General features: G+C 37.4%; 1 protein-coding gene across 25 annotated transcripts in view; it reads left to right on the top strand.

Moving 5' to 3' along the window:
* The window catches only part of WAC (WW domain containing adaptor with coiled-coil), a 116,339-nt gene that overhangs the window by 36,986 nt on the left and 59,484 nt on the right, over positions 1-19,869 (top strand). For all 25 annotated transcript variants that reach the window (XM_063710270.1, XM_063710276.1, XM_063710269.1 and 22 more), the window contains 3 exons: positions 11,693-11,799; positions 18,039-18,154; positions 19,014-19,126. In XM_063710270.1, coding sequence (XP_063566340.1) covers positions 11,693-11,799; positions 18,039-18,154; positions 19,014-19,126 — 336 coding nt within the window. The remainder of the gene's footprint in view (positions 1-11,692; positions 11,800-18,038; positions 18,155-19,013; positions 19,127-19,869) is intronic.

Raw genomic sequence — 19,869 nt, 5'->3', positions numbered from 1 at the left:
ATTAGGGTCAGGAGGTAAAATTACTTGGAGACACCTATGTGTATGCAGGTACCTGCCTCTGTTTCTTTTTGCCTTCTGTTCTTGTAACTCTAATCAGTCAGCTTGGAAAAGGGATAATAACTCAGTTTTTTAGCTATATTACTTGCTCACCTTTTAGAATCTTATTATAATTTGATAAATTTTTATAAAACTTAACTGTTTTACACTAACCTATATTTTTTCTCTCAGAGGAATGCTTTCCTCCCTTAGAATAACTACTTAATTTAAAAATAAAACAGGGAGCAATATGGGATGTAATTACACTGCATAAAAGTAGCTGTTGTCCAGGCACAGTGGCTCAGGCCTGTAATCCCAGCACTTTGGGAGGCCGAGGCGGGTGGATCATGAGGTTAGGAGTTCAAGACCAGCCTGGCCAAGATGGTGAAACCCCATCTCTACTAAAAGTACAAAAATTAGCTGGGCGTGGTGGCAGGTGCATGTAATCCCAGCTACTCGAGAGGCTGAGGCAGGAAAATCGCTTGAACCTGGGCGGCAGATTTTGCAGTGAGCCGAGATCGCACCACTGCACTCCAGCCTGGGCAACAGAGTGAGACTCTGTCTCCAAAAAAAAAAAAAAAAAGCCATTAAGGAGAGATGTGTGCTGTGATGGGGGCTTGCTTTAAATTTGGTGGTCAAGAAAGGCTTTTCTGAGGATGTGACATTTAAGCTGAGAAATCAAACATGACCAAGAAATAGAGTGGGAGATAGAGGAGAGTAGATACAGAATGTATAAAGGATCTAAAAATCTTACTCTTGGCTGGGTGTGGTGGCTCACACCTGTAGTCCCACACTTTGGGAGGCGGAGGTGGGCCAATCACTTGAGGTCAGAAGTTCCAGACCAGCCTGGGCAATATGGTGAAACCCCGTCTCTACTAAACATACAAAAATTAGCCTGGCGTGGTAGTGGGCACCTGTAATCCCAGCTACTTGGGAGGCTGAGGCAGGAGAATTGCTTGAACCTGGGAGGCAGAGGTTGCGGTGAGCCAAGGTTGCACCATTGCACTCCAGCCTTGGCGATGAGAGCGAAACTCAGTCTCAGCAACAACAACAAAAACCTTACTCTTGAAATCTTAGCTAATTCCTTAGTGAAAAGTCAGATGGCAGGGGTCAAAAGAAGTTAGAAACATTCATAAGTATCTCATTTTAGACTTTGTTGTGATTATTTCAGCTGTGTGTGTACAGTGTCAGGCAATATCTTATTTGACAAGTGACCACAGGTGGGCCCCCACCTAGGTAGAGGCAAAATCTGAAGTGAAGCCCAGATTGCCTGATTGCTAGTTTCACTAAAGGAGTGGCTTTTAACATGGTTAGACCAGCCATCTCTTTTAAAAAATATTTTACATGGCTATTTTTTTTTCTATTTTTAAGATATTTGTTAGTATTATTGTAGAGACAGAATCTCTTCCTATATTTCCCTAGGCTGGTCTGGAATTCCTGATTATTTTTAAAAATCGAGATGAAATTCACATACCAATTGTCATCTCCCCCCCCCCCAAAATTACTGTATACCCATTAGCAGTCACTTTCATTTTTTCTTCTCAAAGCCCAACTCCCCAATTACTGATCTACTTTCTGTCTCTCTAGATTTTTGTTTTCTGGATGTGTCATATAAACTGATTACGTAGTATATGGTCTTTTGTGACTGGCTTCTTTCACTTAGTGTTTGCAAGGCTCGCTCATGTTGTTTTACATATCAGTACTTAGGCTTTCGCTTCCTAGGTTAAAATTTTACTCCAGTAATTCTCAGAGCCTATAAGGTACATTTAAGCCATAAGAGAATGTCAGTACAGCTTATTCCAGATTCACAGTCGTGCACCACTTTCTATTCAAAGCATCCCATGGGATTAGGTGTTGAGAACTGAAGAATTAAGGACTGTGTCTAAGCTAGACAAATTAAAGTCACATGTATAGTAGATTGCTTTTTTTTGGGGAGGGGCGTAAGTTTTATTCATGTGTAATTCACATACCATACCATTCAGCCATTTGAAGTGTATAGTTCACTGATTTTTAATATATTCACAGTTAGTAGTCACCAATGTTCTAAATCAACTTTAGAATATTTATATCACTTACAAACCCTTTAACTGTCATCCCCCAACACCCCCCTCACCCTCAGCTCTAAGAAACTGCTACTGCATTTTCTGTCTCGACAGGTTTGTCTATTCTTAATGTTTTGAATAAATGGGCTCATACCATATATGATCTTTTGTGACCGGGGTATTTCACTTAGCATATTTTTGAGATTCATTTATGTTGTAGCATGTATTAGTACTCATTTCTTTTTGTTGCTAAATGATATTCTGTTGCATGATTATGCCACATTTTCTTGTCAATTGGTAAACATTTGGTTTTTATTTTTTGACTTTAAGAATAATGCATTATGTTTTTTTGTTTTGTTTTTGTTTTTTGTTTTTTTTTTTTTTAGACAGTCTTGCTCTGTGTACAGTGACATGATCTCGGCTCACTACAACCTCCGCCTCCCAGGTTCCAGTGATTCTCCTGCCTCTGCCTCCCAAGTAGCTGGGATTACAGGCATGCGTCACCACACCTGGTTTATTTTTGTATTTTTAGTAGAGGCGGGGTTTCCCCATGTTGGCCAGGCTGGTCTCAAACTCCTGACCTCAGGCAGTCCGCCTGTCTTGGCTGCCCAAAGTGCTGAGCTTACAGGAGTGAGCCAGTGCGCACGGCCTGTTGCTGTTTTTGAGACAGTGTCTCATTTTGTTGCCCAGGCTGGACTGCAGTGGTGCAATCTCAGCTCACTGCAGCCTCTGCCTCCTGGGTTCTGGCGATTCTCCTGGGTCAGCCTCCTCGGTAGCTGGGACTTACAGGCACACAGCACCGCACCCAGCTAATTTTTTGTATTTTTAGTAGAGACGGGGTTTCACCATGTTGCCCAAGCTGGTCTCAAACTCCTGAGCTCAGGCAATCCGCTTGCCTCAGCCTCCCAAAGTGCTAGGATTACAGGTGTGAGCCACTGTGCCCGGCCAAGAATAATGCATTATGAATATTCATGTACAAGTGTTTGGGCATATGTTTTCATTTCTTCTCAATATGTACCTAGGCGTGGGATTGCTGGCTCATATAACTGATTGGTTGGTTGGTGGTTTTTTTCATCTCTTTTTCACTGCTTTATTCTTGTTTGCCAGTATAGTGCCAGTACATTTTAGGTACACAAGTAGATGTTTGAATGAATGAATGAATGAATGAATGAATGAATCAAAGAAAAAGTTACATTAATGGTACCTAGAGCTTATTATTTGGTAAATGTTGATGTTCTATTTAACCCAGGATTATAGCACTTGTTTATTATTAGTATTTTGTATATATCTTCAACTAATAGAGGATATCCTATTTTTAAGTTTTTATTTGTGTAAGATTTAGTTGGGTACATTTGCAGATTTGTTACTTGGGTATATTGAGTGATGCTGAGGTTTGGGGTACGAATGATCCCATCACCCAGGTACTGAGCATAGTACCCAACAGTTAGTTTTTCAACCCTTATCTCCTCCTTTCCTCCCCTTCTAGTAGTCCCCAGTTTCTGTTGTTGCCATCTTTATGTCCCCGAGTACCCAATGTTTTGTTTGTATATATGATGTGCTTTTGTTCTTTTTTATGGCTACAGATAACTATGCTTAACATTTTCAGGAACTACCAGACTGTTTGCCAAAGCAGATGCAGTATTTTACTTTCACATTAGCAGTGTGTATAAGAGGGTTCCAGTTTCTCTGCATCCTCACCAACACTTGTTTTTGCCTGTCTTTTTGACTATAGCTATTCTAGTGGGTGTGAAGTGTTATTTCCCTGCAGGTTTGGTTTGCATTTCCCCAATGGCTAATGCCATTGTTCATCTTTGATATGCGCTTTGGCAATTTGTATGTCATCTTTGAGGAAATGTTTGTTCAGATTTTTTACTCATTTTTAATCAGATTATTTTTATTGAGCTGTGGACTTCTTACTGGTAGAATTAGGTAAAAGTCTTACCAGATGTATGATTAGCAACATTCTATGTGTTGTCTTTTCACTTTTGGATAGTGTCTTTTCAAACACAACTCAGTTTCATTCTTTTGCACGTGCCGCCTCCCATTTTAAAACTCCCCTGTTGCATAATGTTTCCATAAATGAAGGACTCTGTATGTGAAGGTGATCTCATAATGTATTTTTACTATACCTTTTCTATGTTTAGATATGCTTAGATACACGAATACTAACATTGTATTATAGTTGCCTACAGTCTTCAGTACAGTTACAGGCTGTATAGATTTATAGCATAGGAGCAATAGGTTATACCACATAGCCAAGGTGTGTAGTAGACTATACCATCTAGGTTTGCGTTAGTACACTCTTAGGATGTTTGCACAACAAAATTGCTCAACAACATATTGCTCAGAACGTATCCTTGTCTTTAAGCAGCACATGACTGTATGGTATAAAATCGCCATAGTAATATATACATAATAACATATACTGCCTGCAGATAGAAATAATGTTATGTGTAATTTTCACAAACTCTTTGTAGCACTGTGCTAAAAATATGTAGCCATATATATATAAGATACGGCAGTACTGTTTTTTAAACAATGAAATTTGTTGAGTGTTTCATCTAGCGTTTATCTCTGCCACTTCAATGTTTGAACCTGTTAACAAAGGAATCTACTTAATGTCATTTGTTTGTGACAGATATAAGGCAGATGTATTATATATATAGCATTATTGTCAGTGGTGAGATTTTTCCAAGTAGTGAACATTTTGATAAAAGTTCCAAAAATGACCTTATTATAAACTAAAGTTGTATTGGTTCATGTGTAAAAAAGAATTAAGTTTTATACAGTACAATTTGCATAGCAGCTATATTCCTGGAAAATTTAGCATGCTGTGCTAAACAGATTTTGGTTCTAGACTCAGTTAATTATAAGCAGCTTGTTTTCAGACGTTAGACAGTTCTTTGGGAGACATGTATAATGCGCAGTAGGCATTCCTGGCCCCCTTTCACTAAATATCAGCTCACCTTCATCTAGAGCAGTGCTGTCCAGTGAGTCTCATATGCAGTTTTAAGTTTTTTAGTAGCCAACATCTGGAATTTCAATTATATTTATTATTTAACCAGATACAGCTAAAACACTTCATGTAATCAATATAAAAATATTAATGTGATATTTTGCATTTGTTTTTTTTTTTACCTAAGTCTTGGAATCTAGTATCTATTTTACACATACAGAAAATTCCAATTCCTACTAGCCATGTTTCAAGTGCTTAGTAGCTATGTGTGGCCAGTGACTGTCATTGAATAGCACAAATGTAGAGGGATTTGTAACTGTACAGCCAGCTGTCAAATTGTTGATACTTGTTGTGATCCATTTTTCCCTCCCGCAAGAGACAAAACCTGGTTAGCTATAAGTTTCGCTTTTCACCACCAAGTTTCTTGATATACAGTTGGTAAATTGCAGAATGATATTATTATAAACTAAAGTTGTATTGGTTCGTGTGTACAAATTTTTTTTAGTCAAGGATAATGCTCAGAAGTTACTTCCATTTCCACGTTCTTACCCCTAAATAGCTGCATTTTTATCCTAATGGTTTTTTTTGCATTATTATCTCTTGAAAGTAATTGATTTCCATGCTGAGCTGCTTGTCTGTGCTATTCAAGTTTTTATTAGTACTCTGATAATAAAGTTGCATAATTTTGAACGGCTTTGTTCCTATTTTTCCCATAAGACTTTTTAATATGCAGTTTTGCAGAATTCAGTCTTTTCAAGGAGAACATTTATCATGTTATAGCAGAAATACCGTACAGTACAGATATGTGGCTTTCTTGGTGAAACTCTTAAGTGCTGTGGCCACTGGTTAGGAGTGATGAAAGGCCAAGGACACTGGAAGGTAGTACAGCATTCAGAGTAACAGAGGAAGAAGATCCTTGGGAAGGTACTGGAAAAGACTTAGAAAGAGACCTGTGGAGTATAATCATCTCTGTAAATGAAGAGGGTATGATCATCAGTTTATTTTTAGCATATTGCCATCCTTTCAGGGGAGATTCGTTGAGTGTCCTCTACCATTTGACTTCGTAAACCTATGTTTCCCAGTGTGTGGCCTGGGTGCTAACTATACTAGAACCATCCTGGGAATGCCTATTAAAAATTCAGGTATTAAGCCAGGCATGGTGGCTCATGCCTTCAGTCCCAGCACTTTGGGAGACCAAGGCAGGTGGATGGATCACTTGAGGACAAGAGTTCGAAAATAGCCTGGCCAACAAAGTGAACGTCTCTACTAAAAATACAAAAATTAGTGGGACATGGTAATGTACATCTGTAGTGCCAGCTACTTGGGAGGCTGAGGCACAAGGATCTCTTGAGCCCGGGAGGCAGAGGTTGCAATGAGTCAAGATCGTGCCACTGCATTCCAGCTTGGGTAACTGAGAGATCCTGTCTCAAAACAAAACAAAACAAAAAAATTTAAAAATTACTGTGAATTAGAATCTCTGAGAAAGACAACTTTGAGATCTACAATTTTTAATATACTAAAGATTCAGATCCACTACTGAGCTTTATTCAGTCCTATTTTTGCTTTTGTCTGAAAGCAATATGAGATGGTAGATGTCTTTGAATTATTTCATTTAGTATACAGATATACCTGTTCCTTCCTTAGTGTCTTAAAGAGAATAAAGACACTAAGACTTCTAAGTGTGTGGATCTGGTAATAAATTCTGGCGGTTGTCAGGGTCTGAATAAGGACATAAATGCCATAATATTTTGCTCCTGAGTAGACTGAAAACTGTTGTTCCACCTTTTTGAAAGCTGGTTGCCTTTCCCACTGCCATTTAATCGTATAGAGTTGTATGTCCTCCCTCTGCTTTCCCTGCTCCGAATATCCTGGTTCCTTTTTGTAAATGGAAGGGCATTGTAATTGCTTAATGTCCATTTCTCGCTGAGTCAGTTATGTTTTGATGAATTTTTTTGGACCATTTTCTGATTATTTTCCTAGGCCCTCACTCTTTGAAACTATGGGTTGTGTCCTTCTCACCCTTAAATTTTAGCTTCTGAAGTTTCAGAAGATGCCAAATAGGGATTATTCTGTCAAAAATACTGAAGATTTTGTCAGGGAAAATGTCATTCTCTTGTACTGACCCTTGGACGGTGGTCTGAAACTAGCATCCAGTCATGTTGTTACATCTCCATTTTATAATTTGCCCTGGCTAAGCACTGGAAGGGAGAATTTTGCTCACCATTTAAGTTCTTCAAGTTGCAAGCTTAAGTATAGAGCCCCTATATCTGTCCTGCTCTTCTCCCTAAACCAGGTCATTCCCAATAGCATCCTTTTCTTAGACTCCTTTAAGACTTAACTTTATCAGTCCTAACTTTAATTTCTTGAGGTTGGTTTAAATGTACAACATTTAAAAACATTTTTATCCCACTTACTCACTGATACAGTATTTCTTGGGTAGATGATTTTTTTTTTTTTTTGTCGTTAAATAGCGAGCTTTTCCTTGGTAATATACACAGTGCATAAAGGTACTTGACTGTATAAATGGCATTGCCTCCGTTGCTTTTTTGGATCAGTGTGTGACCCAATGTGTGACCCAATGAAGCAATGGAGACAATGCTGTTTATACAGTAAAAAGTACCCTTTATGCACTCTGTCTCTCATGAGCATGTATATATTATCTTCCTTTGTGTGCTTGAATACTCACTAGATTTGGGATTGAAATTCTGAGTTCAAGTTTTATGCGTGGATTCTGCTCTTACTGGATAGGTTCAGAAGTCTTACTATATTCTTTCTCTTAGCCTTAGATTCTGTATTATAATAAAAGAAATCTAAAACTTGTGGGGTCGCATATAAAAATTCATGTGATATTTTAAGATAGGAGATTTAAAAGGAATTTTGTGTTGTATCACTTCTTTTCGGTATGGCTCTAGAAAATCATAACCACCATTACCCCAGCCTTGGGGAGGATGTGCACAATCAATTTGTTCTTCTACTTGTGTATTACTTCAGTTTGGAAAGAGATACACGGAGAAAGTAAGAGGCTCAAATGAAATACCAAAGAAAGTATGTAAGGTAATATAAGCTGAAGCTTTTATTCTGAGACATTTAACTTTGTTTACCTTATTATTGTCATTTTATTCAGGGGCAAATCTGCACTACCTTCAGGTCCAAAGGGCATCCTTCTAGTTGGAATGTAAAGATGTATTGCCTGCCATGCTTTGTATAAAACCTCTTATGTGAATTTGAAATCTGTTTAAGAATGTTAGTTTATTCTTAGTCTTTCACAAAAATATCTTTATCTTACTCCTCACCCATTTTAAGTTTTGTTGTTGGTAAGCAGTCTAAGTAAATCTCCATAGAATGTGGAATCTGGTCCCTATCCAAAAAGCTCTTGTCTTTGAAAATAATTTCCACATCAACAACTGATTCCGTTTTCTCTTTTAGAGAAGTCAGGCTGGTGTGCCTTGATGCTTATGACTTGATTATTATGCTGTGCCTTCTGAAAACACATACACTAGACCTAAAAGTTAGTTGGTAACTTCCGTCAGGCTGGTGGAAGGCATACCATTTCTTTAGAGGTATAATTAATTGGAATGCTTATCAGTATTTGAGTTTTCATTGACTTCAGGAATAGTCACTAAAGCGGAGTGAATTCCTGGATCTTAACCTCATGAGAGGTCAATAGACCTCATTTGTAATATACCTTATGTTTGTAGAATACCTGTCACGTCTTTCAGCAAACTTTTAATGTGGCACTTTCATTTCATAGATTTAAGCATAGAACATACTGTTCAAGAATGTGTGCAAATAAATGTCTGAGTGGGGTATCTAACCCAGGCTTTTTAATGGATTACTCTGGGATTTATTTCAGTCAGTAAGATTAGCTTTTTTCCCGTTACTGTCAACAAACTTAAGGAAATTTTCATGGAAATCCCACTCTGCGAGTAGTGCATATATATTCTAGTAGTCCATATTACTAGTTCTACTTCTTATATTCAGTTGTAAATCTGATTTTTAAAAAATCTTTGGAGTTATATCTGAAAAGTAGAAATTTCAGCATAGATCTCATGTTTTTCTTTAAAACTTGAAGTATTAATTTTCATTTGTTACTAAGCATTTTGGGATCCTAAAACCATTTGTGAGGTTTGGTGATTCTCTAAGACTCTCAGGACTCAACATAGTCATTATCATGACTGTGACTTACTACAGTGGACAGGTGCAAAGAGAAAAGGCACATGGGGCAAAATCTGAAGGAATCCAGGTGTAAGCTTCTAAGAATTCTTGCCTAAGAGAGTCATACAGGATGCACGTAATTCCTCCAGCAACAAATTGTGACACACTTGTGGAATGTTGTCTACCAGGGAAGCTCACTAGAGATTTAGTGTGCATGGCTTTTACTGGATTTGGTGAGTTATGTAGGTACTCTTTGCCTTGCATGTACCAAAATTTCAGACTCCAGTAGGAAAGCAGGTGTTCAGTACAAACCATATTATATACCCAAACAGCTTAGGTACAATGAGCGATTCTTTTTTTTTTTTTTTTTTTTTTTTTTAAGACAGGTTCTCATTATATCACCCAGGCTGGTCTTGAACTCCTGGACTCAAGGGATTCCCCTGCCTCTACCTCCTCAGTAGTCGGGACTAGTGCAAGCCACTGTGCCTGGCCTCAGTGAGCACCTCTTTCACCTCTTTATCAGTTAGGGTTGTGAGATCCCTCTGGAAGTCTAGATTCCCACATGTCTGTCAAGGGCCAGCTGTGCCAGAAAGCCTTTCTAAAGATAAGCAGTCTCTGGGCTTCTGTTAACTTTTCCTGCATACTCAGCCTTTTTGTTTGTTTGTTTGTTTTTTGTTTTTTGAGACAGAGTCTTGCTCTGTTGCCCAGGCTGGAGTGCAGTGGCACAATTCTCAGCTCACTGCAACCTCGCCTCCCAGGTTCAAGTGATGCTCCTGCCTCAGCCTCCCGAGTAGCTGGGACTACAGGCACACACCACCACGTCCAGCTAACTTTTGTATTTTTAGTAGAGATGGGGTTTTACCATGTTGGTCAGGCTGGTCTCGAACTCCTGGACCTCGGGTGATCCACCCGCCTCGGCCTCCCAAAGTGTTCAGCTTATTTTTGACTGATTTCTTCTTGATTGTGTTCATTCATAGAGCATTTATTGAGGATTTATTTCTTGCTTCCTGTTATTTAAAAGGGGGTTTAGGGTATTCTATCTATATAAATAGAATACTGTACAGCAAGATGAAATCAAAATAAGTAGAAGAACCCATCAGGCTTCTTAGGAAATATCCTCTATCATACCACCTACGTTGTTCTTAAGTAACCATTGTACTTAGGTAATTCTCTTTGATCTTTTGTGACATCACTAGCTTTCTTGGGTCTTTGAATCTGCATGTAGTTTCCATTATAAGCAGACCCTTATCTGAGGGTAAATCTTGGCCATTGCCTTTTTTCCTGTCATACTCTTACTTCATCCATGAACTTTTTTAGTGCCTGCTGCTTACATGCAAAGCAGTTAGTCCCCTCTCCTACCTTTGACTTCTAATAGAAAAGACTTCCAAATCCACATCTACTTACACCTTTTCTTCTGAATTCCTAGTTCTGTATTAATCTGACCATTTTCACTTGGATATCTAAAACCTTGTAGTCATCATCTGTCTCAGTTCACCTTTCCTCTTACCATTTAGTTGTTTCTATTGATTGAAATAATATTCCTAACTCATTTCTACTTTTATCCACCCTGGTTCTGACTGATAATTCCTGGACCACTGGCGCATTTAAATTGCTCTTTGCACTTCTAGCTTTTGTTCATAATAGTGTAGCCCCCATGCCACTCCTAGATCACTTATTAAAAAAAATACCAGTTGGATTATGTTACTTTGTTGCTGAAAAATCTAGAATTAAGGAATGATATTGAAATACTAACATTAGACCTCTGTGGTGAACCTTTTTGTGTCATTCATCAAAGTGTTTTTGCAAGTCTGGATTTTTATACCCTGCTTTTTCTTAAAGCAAGAGAAACTTTTTTCTGTGGTCACTGACATATACAGATTTTCATAAAACTTGAGTTACTCTTAAGCAATTTTTAGATAGAGTTGGACCTGTTAGGAAAAGACTCTTGATGTCATCTTTATCATCTTATAAGTGAGCACCTTCCCTAAGACTCTTTAACTTCTTGAAAAAAGTTGATGCTGTTTTATTTGAAAAATCGTCAAGACTATTAAAAGGCAAATAGGGGAAGCTGTTAAGAAATTGAAATACAGTTGCAAAAACATACTGATAACAGTGACTTTTAGTTCTGTATCATTTGAGTTCTTGTGCCTTTTTTCTGTGCACATTGTACTTCTATTTTTGTCCAGTAAAACTTTAAGAGAACCCAGAAGTTGCTACAAATGATAAAGATAAGGTTTTGTTTCTCTCAAAAAGGTTCTGTTAAATGCTGCTGTTCCAGGACATATCAGGATGACAACTATGTATAATATTTTAAAGCCACATCTTTAGTAGGTTCACAGATACTTTATATACTATGAAAAGTATGACTGTGTATATATTCCTAATGCTTATGTAAGATGTTCGTTTAGAGATATACAATAATATCTAGTATGATAGAAAACAGTTTAGATTAAACATGAAATACAGTTTACTTGTAATTCACTTTGTTCTTTATTTTTTTAAGGGACCAGTTACTCTCCACAAGAAAATTCACACAACCACAGTGCTCTTCATAGTTCAAATTCACATTCTTCTAATCCAAGCAATAACCCAAGCAAAACTTCAGATGCAGTAAGTATTATAAACATGTCCAATATTGTTTCTTTGGAATTTATTGCAAAAAAAAAAACACAACCCATGGCAAGTCTTGTAAAATCTAATGTCTTTTTTTTTAAATGTTTCAATCACAGTCTTAATGTGTTTATTTGATATTATTATTATCCTATTTTAAACCAATGAGCCAAGCTTATTAATGGAACTGAAGAGTTGTCAGAAGATAGTATCTTTGGTATTACTTAATTAGGATTCCTGTACAAAACAATGTTTTTCCGTTGTGATATCTGAAATAAAAAGAACTTCAGGCTGAAACTTCTTTAAAGTGGTGTAAGTTAAGCTTACTTTCTTTCCATAGTGTATAAACTCCTTATAGGATACATTTATTATCTACTGTGCCTTACACACTCTCCCAGACACTAGGGATATACAGTTACCTGTCCACAAGGGTGTGAAACCCAGTGAGGGATTTTAAATATTTTCAGAAGTTTAGTTTAATGAAATAAGTTATTTATTTTGAATTTTAAGTCATAGGTTTAAATGAAATTTTTATTTCAGCAAAACATTAATAAGGTTTTAATTCACCAGGCGTATGCTAAGCTGCATATATATGGAATGTGGCCCATCTTAAAGGAATTCTGAGACCTGTGGTAGAGACAGAAAACTAAACAAATAGTGCCTGTTAAAGTTGCTTTGGAGAGTCCTCAACACAGGACTCCCAGCTTGGGTGAGGAAGATGGTAAAGTATAACTAATGCTTCCCAACAGGCTGACTAAAACTTAGGCAGTAAAAGAGCTCTGGACTTCATAGCATACAAAGGAATAGAGCTTGCAACGATGTAGAAGTGTAAAATAGTGTAGCACGGTTAGAGAACTGCCGGAATTTTGACAGTGTGGAAAAATGGCAGGAGCTAAAGTTACAGAGGTAAGTGGGATGCATATCATAAGAAGCTCTATGTCATGCCAAGGAATATTAATTATACATATATAAGGCAGTGGAGAGGTATTGAAGGATATAATCAGTAAAATAACATCATATTTGCAATTTAAAAAATTATCTTGGGTAGCAGTGTGAAAAATATAGAAAAGAATGAACAATGAGAAGGCCGACGAAGGTGTAGGTTGAGTCCAACTGATTTTGCTTTGAATATTTGAGTGATCATCATGTCTTAATTGACGTTGAAAGACCTTCAGATTTTATTTTTGTTTCTTGTTGAAGCAGTGTGGATAGTACATTTCCATAGAAAATTGAGACATTAGGATAATATTTGGATAAAAATAGATAGTATTAGTGTCCATTTAGAAAATTATACTATTGGCCAGGCACGGTGGCTCGCTCCTGTAATCCTAGCACTTGGGAGGCCAAGGCGGGTGGATCACTTGAGGCCAAGATGGTGAAACCCCATCTCTACTAAAGATACAAAAGTTATCCTGGCATGGTGGCAAGCACCTGTAGTCCCAGCTACTTGGGAGGCTGAGGCAGGAGAATTACTTGAACCTGGGAGGCGGAGGTTGCAGTGAGCCAAGATCGCCCCATTGCATTCCAGCCTGGGTGACAGAGCAAGACTCTCAAAAAAAGAAAAGAAAATCATGTTAATTGTTTTAACACAGAATTTAATATATGGGATTGGTTAAGCAGATACTGAAAAAAAAACAAAGGAACCCTGAGGTAACACATACAGTAATCACCACTCAAGGCTATTGAAAAACCGGATGAATTTGGGGTTTTAGAACCCAGTAGCATAGAGGAGGAGCCCCACAGAGCTGGTAGTAATACCTCTGAGGGTATAGTGAAGCTAGTTCTAGTGGTGGAATGGTAGCCGAGAGCTGGTAACAACTGTGGCTGCTCCTTTCTCCTGCCTTTCATTCGTCTAATGCTTCTAAGAGGAAGGAAGCCATCTGGCTAAATAGAGAGTAATTTGCACTGTCCCAGCTCTAGCATCACAGAGCGGACTATCAAAGGGTGGGACTGGGACTGAGAAAACAGCTCGCTAAGCCTTCACGCGTGCTATCGTCAAACTATTTGTGATGGGTCATTTTCTTTTTCCTTTCTTTTTTTTTTTTTTTTTTTCAAGTAGGGAAGGGAGGATGAGGCCAAGTGGGGAGAAGGGGGAGCAAATCATTTTCACTGAGATGTATATTCAGGATTTTAGAATGAATCTGCCTGTTTTCCTGGAAAACAGTCTATTACTTTACAAAGTAACACTAACCTAAAGTTCCACTTGTCATTGACAGTTTAGATTTGCTATTTGTCTACTCTTAGGACAGCAGCAGCTCTTGTGGGCATTGTTTTTTTTTTATTTTGTAAAACACAAATGCAAACAAAACAAACACCTCATTCAGGGAAGACAAACTTTGATTATTAGGATTTTACAGCAGTGGGTTTAACCCAGTGAAGTCAGAAAGAATAAATAATGGGCGTAGATAAGCTTGAATGATTCAAATCATAAGGGTGTCAGGGAACTTAATTATGTAAGTGAAAGTTGAAGACCATTACTAGAATAGATAAAATGTTTTGTGTTTCTGGAATCCGCGTTCTGGTTTCTCTAGATTTCACCTGTAGGTGCATATGTAGTGGTCTTTTGCATTATAATGTACCTAGTGGGAATGACACAAACAGCCCTTATGAACTGTAAATTTAATCTTACCTGAAAAGTTGGCTTTAGAGTTATCTACACAGATATTTGGGTATGTGGGTGATTTTTTAAAATCAAGTTAACTATTAAAAACCAAGTTGAAATTATCTTTTATTTTCAGTATCAGATTAAGGCGTTAACATTTAATGTACTTCCCTGCTAAGGCCTCTGATAAACATTTATTGTGGGGTGTTTACCGCAGAGCCTGGCTTATGGTAAAGATTAGGAAAAGCTTGGTGAATGCCTCCTTCACAAAAAAGTCATGGGAATGTTGGGCGCAGTGGCTCACAACTATAATCCCAGCACTTTGGAATGCCAAGGCAGGAGGATCACTTGAGGCTTGGAGTTTAAAACCAGCCTGGGCAACATAGTAAGCGCCTGTCTCTACAAAAAAATAAAAATAAAAAAATAAATAGCTAAGTGTGGTGGTGTGTTCCTGTGGTCCCAACTACTTGGAAGGCTGAAGCAAAGGATTGCTTGAGCCCAGAAGGTTGAGGCTGCTGCATTGAGCTATGGTTGCGCCACTGCACCTCCAGCCTGGCCGACAGCAAGACCCTGTTTCAAAAAAAATAATAATAAAAGGTAAAATAAAAAAATCATGGTATGACTTGTAGATTATTTTAGATTAGTTGTGCATATTTGATTTTTCAAAGGGGGCTCTGAATTAGGGAAAAAATGTTGCTTATTTTTATTTAAAGACACTGTAATTGAGATTTTCCCTTCTAAATATTCTATGCCAATTTTGATTTGCTGGGATGTGCTTAAGTTCAATCCTGTATGAGTTTGCATTCATATTCCAGCTCATCTTGTTATCAACTAAGCATCATCTGCATACTTTGGAGCTTTTGAGTCTTGAGCCAGGCGAGGTGCTTCCCACCTGTAGTCCTGGCTACTCAGGAGACTGAGGAGGGAGGCTCGCTTGAGCCCAGGAGTTGGAAACCAGCCTGGGCAGTATAACAAGACCTCATCTCGGGGAAGAACGGAAAGGAAAGAAAAAGTTTGAGTCTCATCAATATCTACCATATTAAAAATTAAAACTGGGAAATTAACTATTCATTTCATTTAAAATATCAATCGTAAACCCATTATATGGTAACATATGTAACATCTTTATGAAAAGTAATTTTTAAAAAATAGACATTGAACATCTTGGTAATGTTTGACTTAATAGAAAAAGACACTTAGAATTTCATAATTTCATATCTGCTTCTGCATTCAATCTGTTATGATACATCCAGTGTTTTGTTGAGCCTCTGGGTAAACTTCACTGTATGATTGTGGTAAAATGAGGAAGAAAAAAATAATCATGCTAGTATTATTATGAAAATAGTTCTGGTCTTGTGAAAGGCTGTTGGGGTTCCCCAAGGTTTCCTGGATAACACTTGGAGAGCTGCTTTAGAGCATATGTTGGCAACCATCCCAGGCCAAATCTAGAAAACTTTAAATGTTTGCAGGCCTTTCGTTTAAGTTCTCAATATTAGTTACTCTTTTTGTAAAGTTAAGAAATTTGACACCTGCTATTGCACATCGGCATTGTAAAAATTATCCCATAATTTGAAGGGTTTCTTTTTCCTTAACCCCTTGAGGATGGCAGTGGGGTGGAGAAAATAAAGTTATTGGTATGTGATTGTATGCTCTACCCTGGAATTTTGTTAAGTGTAAGGCATCAGCTTGGACTAACCTAGAATTTGATAGGCAAAATCAATGTAGTGTGGTAGACCGGTGCTCGGGTTTGTGAACTTTCTGTCCTGGAGGTTGTGCCAGAATGTTAATCACTTAAATAGAATGTTTAGTTCAGCTGACTTTTTTTTTTCCTTAAAGCACAACTTCTGTGAAAGAAACAGTATGTTTATATATTCAAATGCAAACTCCTTATTTCCTCCAGGATAAGTTGGCAAACCATCACTTGGAAGAGCACTGGCCTAGACCATACTGACCTCTGGTGTCCTCTGTCCACTAGTCTCAAATCTCATTCTACCTCTTCAGTTCAGTAATTCCACATAACCACTTGGCAAGCAAACCAAGTCTTCCAGATAACATCCGTAGAAGGGATCAGTTGCATAATAATTTATGTATAGGGAGGAGTAGGTGGTAGGCAAGAACTTTCTGAATTTGGCCCTTTGTGATTGGGTTCCTAAAGCTTGATTGTAGGCTTCTGGAAGCTAGTGGGATTGAGAATTAACTCTCCACTGCTTTTTGAGGTGTGAGGGCACAGGGCTGCTTTGCCACCCTCATTATTTTGGGATGTAAACCTGAGCATATAAATACATGGCAGAGTCTGATCTTTTTCCAGCTGCCTTCAGAATTGTTAGGGGAGTTTCCAGAATTGGTGTTAATTTAGTGGAAATAATAGGCATTTGGAAACCAGAGTTTTTTGTCCTTTGATAAACCACTAATTAGTTTTGTGGCCTATAGACAACTCATAAGTTCTCTCAGCTTGTTTCCTAGTTGTTAAAATTAAAGCTGGGCCAAGGGTAAGGCAGTGAATAAGACTTCATTTCCTCAAGCTTGAAAATTGTGGCACGATACAGTGAACCCGGAAGGATAGGCTATGATAGTATAGTACATTATTTCATTTTTTTAAGTGGTTTAATCTTTTTATAAATATTTTTTAATTTTTCTAAATTGACAATTCTACATATTTATGGGGTACATAGTGATGTTTCAATACATACAGTATATTTTTATAATGTTCAAATGAGTAATTTGCGTATCTATCATCTCAAACATTTATTTGTGTTGGGAACACTCAAAATCCTCTTTCCTAGCTATTTGACAAAATATAATCAATGTTATTTCAGTAAGCTCCTTTGAAAAAATAAGGAATTCAACCAGGATAGTTGAGATTCTACCAGATTTCCTGGGGGCAATTAGATACTTAACTAATCTTTGTGAGATTCGTTTCGTGGAAACGAGACCTTTCAGATCTTTCTAATTTCATTATGTTACATTGTCTGTAGAACTACCTGGAAGAGACTGTACCTGAGAATTTTTGAAAGACCATTTTTAGTTATGGGAAAAAGAGTGATACTGCTAATCCTGTATATTACATGAGAACAAGATTCTAGTTTATGTGTACTTGATCCATCTTGTCCATTTTGAAGGTGAAACAAACTTATAGCTTTTAATTAGCTTTCTGTTTATGTTTACATATTTTGGTTCCTTTTCTCACTGAGTAACAGTTAATACAGGCAAGATTGTTCTCTTTTATACCATATATAATTACTATTGTGCCTTAGAATTTAGAACTGATGATTTCATGCCATCATCTAGTCGAGAGTGCATTCCCCACCCCCATGTTACTGGATTTCAACAATTAAAATTGTGGTGGGAGATTTTGTCATGCTTTCTAAAATCAAGGTGATGTTAATTTCACAGTTTTCTTTCTGTGCCTAACAATCTAATTTTTATTCTGCTTAATTTTGATATTTTATAAAGTTCTGTTGTCTTTGAAGACTTTCATAAACTAAGGTCTTATAAATACTTACACAGATAATTGCATTCTAGTTCAGAGTACCTTTATCTCATAAGTGTTTTCCTGTATGTGTGCTTTGATGTTCTTGATACTTCATGGGATTAAATAGTATTAACATTTTCTAATTGTAAAAAATATATTTTTAAGCCTTATGATTCTGCAGATGACTGGTCTGAGCATATTAGCTCTTCTGGGAAAAAGTACTACTACAATTGTCGAACAGAAGTTTCACAATGGGAAAAACCAAAAGAGTGGCTTGAAAGGTAATTAGCTTTTAATCTAATTAAACATTATTTCTCTAGCTTGGTTCTACTGGTTAACATCTTACAGCATTAAACATTCTAATTTAGCTTTTTTATAGTGCTGCCCATCTACACTTTTTAGTTGCAGTGGTTGGTTGCCCCTTCATGTTTTCCATAGTTTGTCTTTACTTTTAAAAACAAAAAACCTGGCTGGGTGCAGTGGCTCATGCCTGTAATCCCAGAACTTTGGGAGGCCAAGACGGGAGGATCACTTGAGCCCAGGAGTTTGAGGCCAGCCCTGGCAACATAGTGAGACCCTGCCTCTACAAAAAGTTAGCTGTGAGTGGTAGCATGCACTTGTAGTCCTAGCTACTAAGGAGGCTGAGGTGGGAGGATGGCTTGAGCCTAAGAGGCCAAAGCTGCAGTGAGCCATCATGGTGCCACTACACTGTAGCCTGAGCAACAGAGCAAGATGCTATCTCCAAAAAAAAAAAAATCTAGGATAGATAGGCAGCTGTCCACAAAGGACTTTTGAATAGTCAGTATAGTTAATAAAATACCTACATTTATGCATCTTTAATTTTGATGGAAATTTTAATAGTTTCATAAGGCTGTAATGTTTCTTTCACATGTAGAATTAAAATTGCTGAGCTTTGGTTATGGCGTTAGTGGTATAATAATTGGTATAATTTTGCCATTAGTGAGACACGTTAGTGTTCTGTTTGCTACGTTCCATCTCACACACCAGTTAAATTATGACCATGTTCACTCCTTTTGTTTTCTATATACCATTTGTTAGGCATTTGGCCAGAGCTGTTTATTATGGAAACTCATGCCGTTAATGTAATTTTTATATGTTTATCTTTTTTTTTATTTTTAGAGAACAGAGACAAAAAGAAGCAAACAAGATGGCAGTCAACAGCTTCCCAAAAGATAGGGATTACAGAAGAGAGGTGATGCAAGCAACAGCCACTAGTGGGTTTGCCAGTGGAAGTAAGTATTAATTTTTTTTCTTTGAAATGTATGTTTGACTTATTCGTATTTATTTTTCAAATCCGTATCCATTGCCATCTACATATGTAAATTAAAATAAATAGAAACATATGGAAATTGTTTTATGTTGGATTTATTATACCCTCCACCATTTTGGTCCCTGAAAAGGGAAAAGATACACGGTCGAGTAGTACAGGTATGTGTTTCCCACTACACATTATGGCTATAGTGGACTTGAATTGCAAACAGTAAAATTTTGTTTTGGATTGGTTTCCCCTGATCCCCCCAGACAGGAGCGTCCTCTCCCACCCTACCTGCCTGCCCTTAAGTTGTGTCCTGTTAAACTGGACACAAATCTCACCGGCTTTTAGTCTAATAATTGAATCATAGCTACACACAGTGACACCAGAATAGCTACTTGTTTTTTTATGTTACCAGTGAGTAACTTGTTTATCCGTGTATTTAGAAACTAATTTCACCATGATCACAGATCTATGTAACATCTCTAGTTTGAATTTCCACGCAATTTAAAAATGTCTACTAGAAAACTTACACCTTTTTGTTCCAAGGTGCTCTTCATCTATAAATCAAACCGTGGGAATACCTCAGTATTCTTCTGAGGCCAAATTTTGTGCTAGTGGGACAATTTTGTATAACATACATTTATTTTGTAATTCATTCTCCAGATTTGAAGCTTTATTAAAGGTACTCTATTTCCACTGGCTTCCCTTAACTTGAATAAA

This window comes from Gorilla gorilla, chromosome 8, assembly GCF_029281585.2.
Source record: "Gorilla gorilla gorilla isolate KB3781 chromosome 8, NHGRI_mGorGor1-v2.1_pri, whole genome shotgun sequence".
In the NCBI taxonomy this organism is placed as follows: Eukaryota; Metazoa; Chordata; class Mammalia; order Primates; family Hominidae; genus Gorilla; species Gorilla gorilla.
Note: the sequence above shows the minus strand (reverse complement) of the source record. Positions and strands in the feature narration are given on the sequence as shown.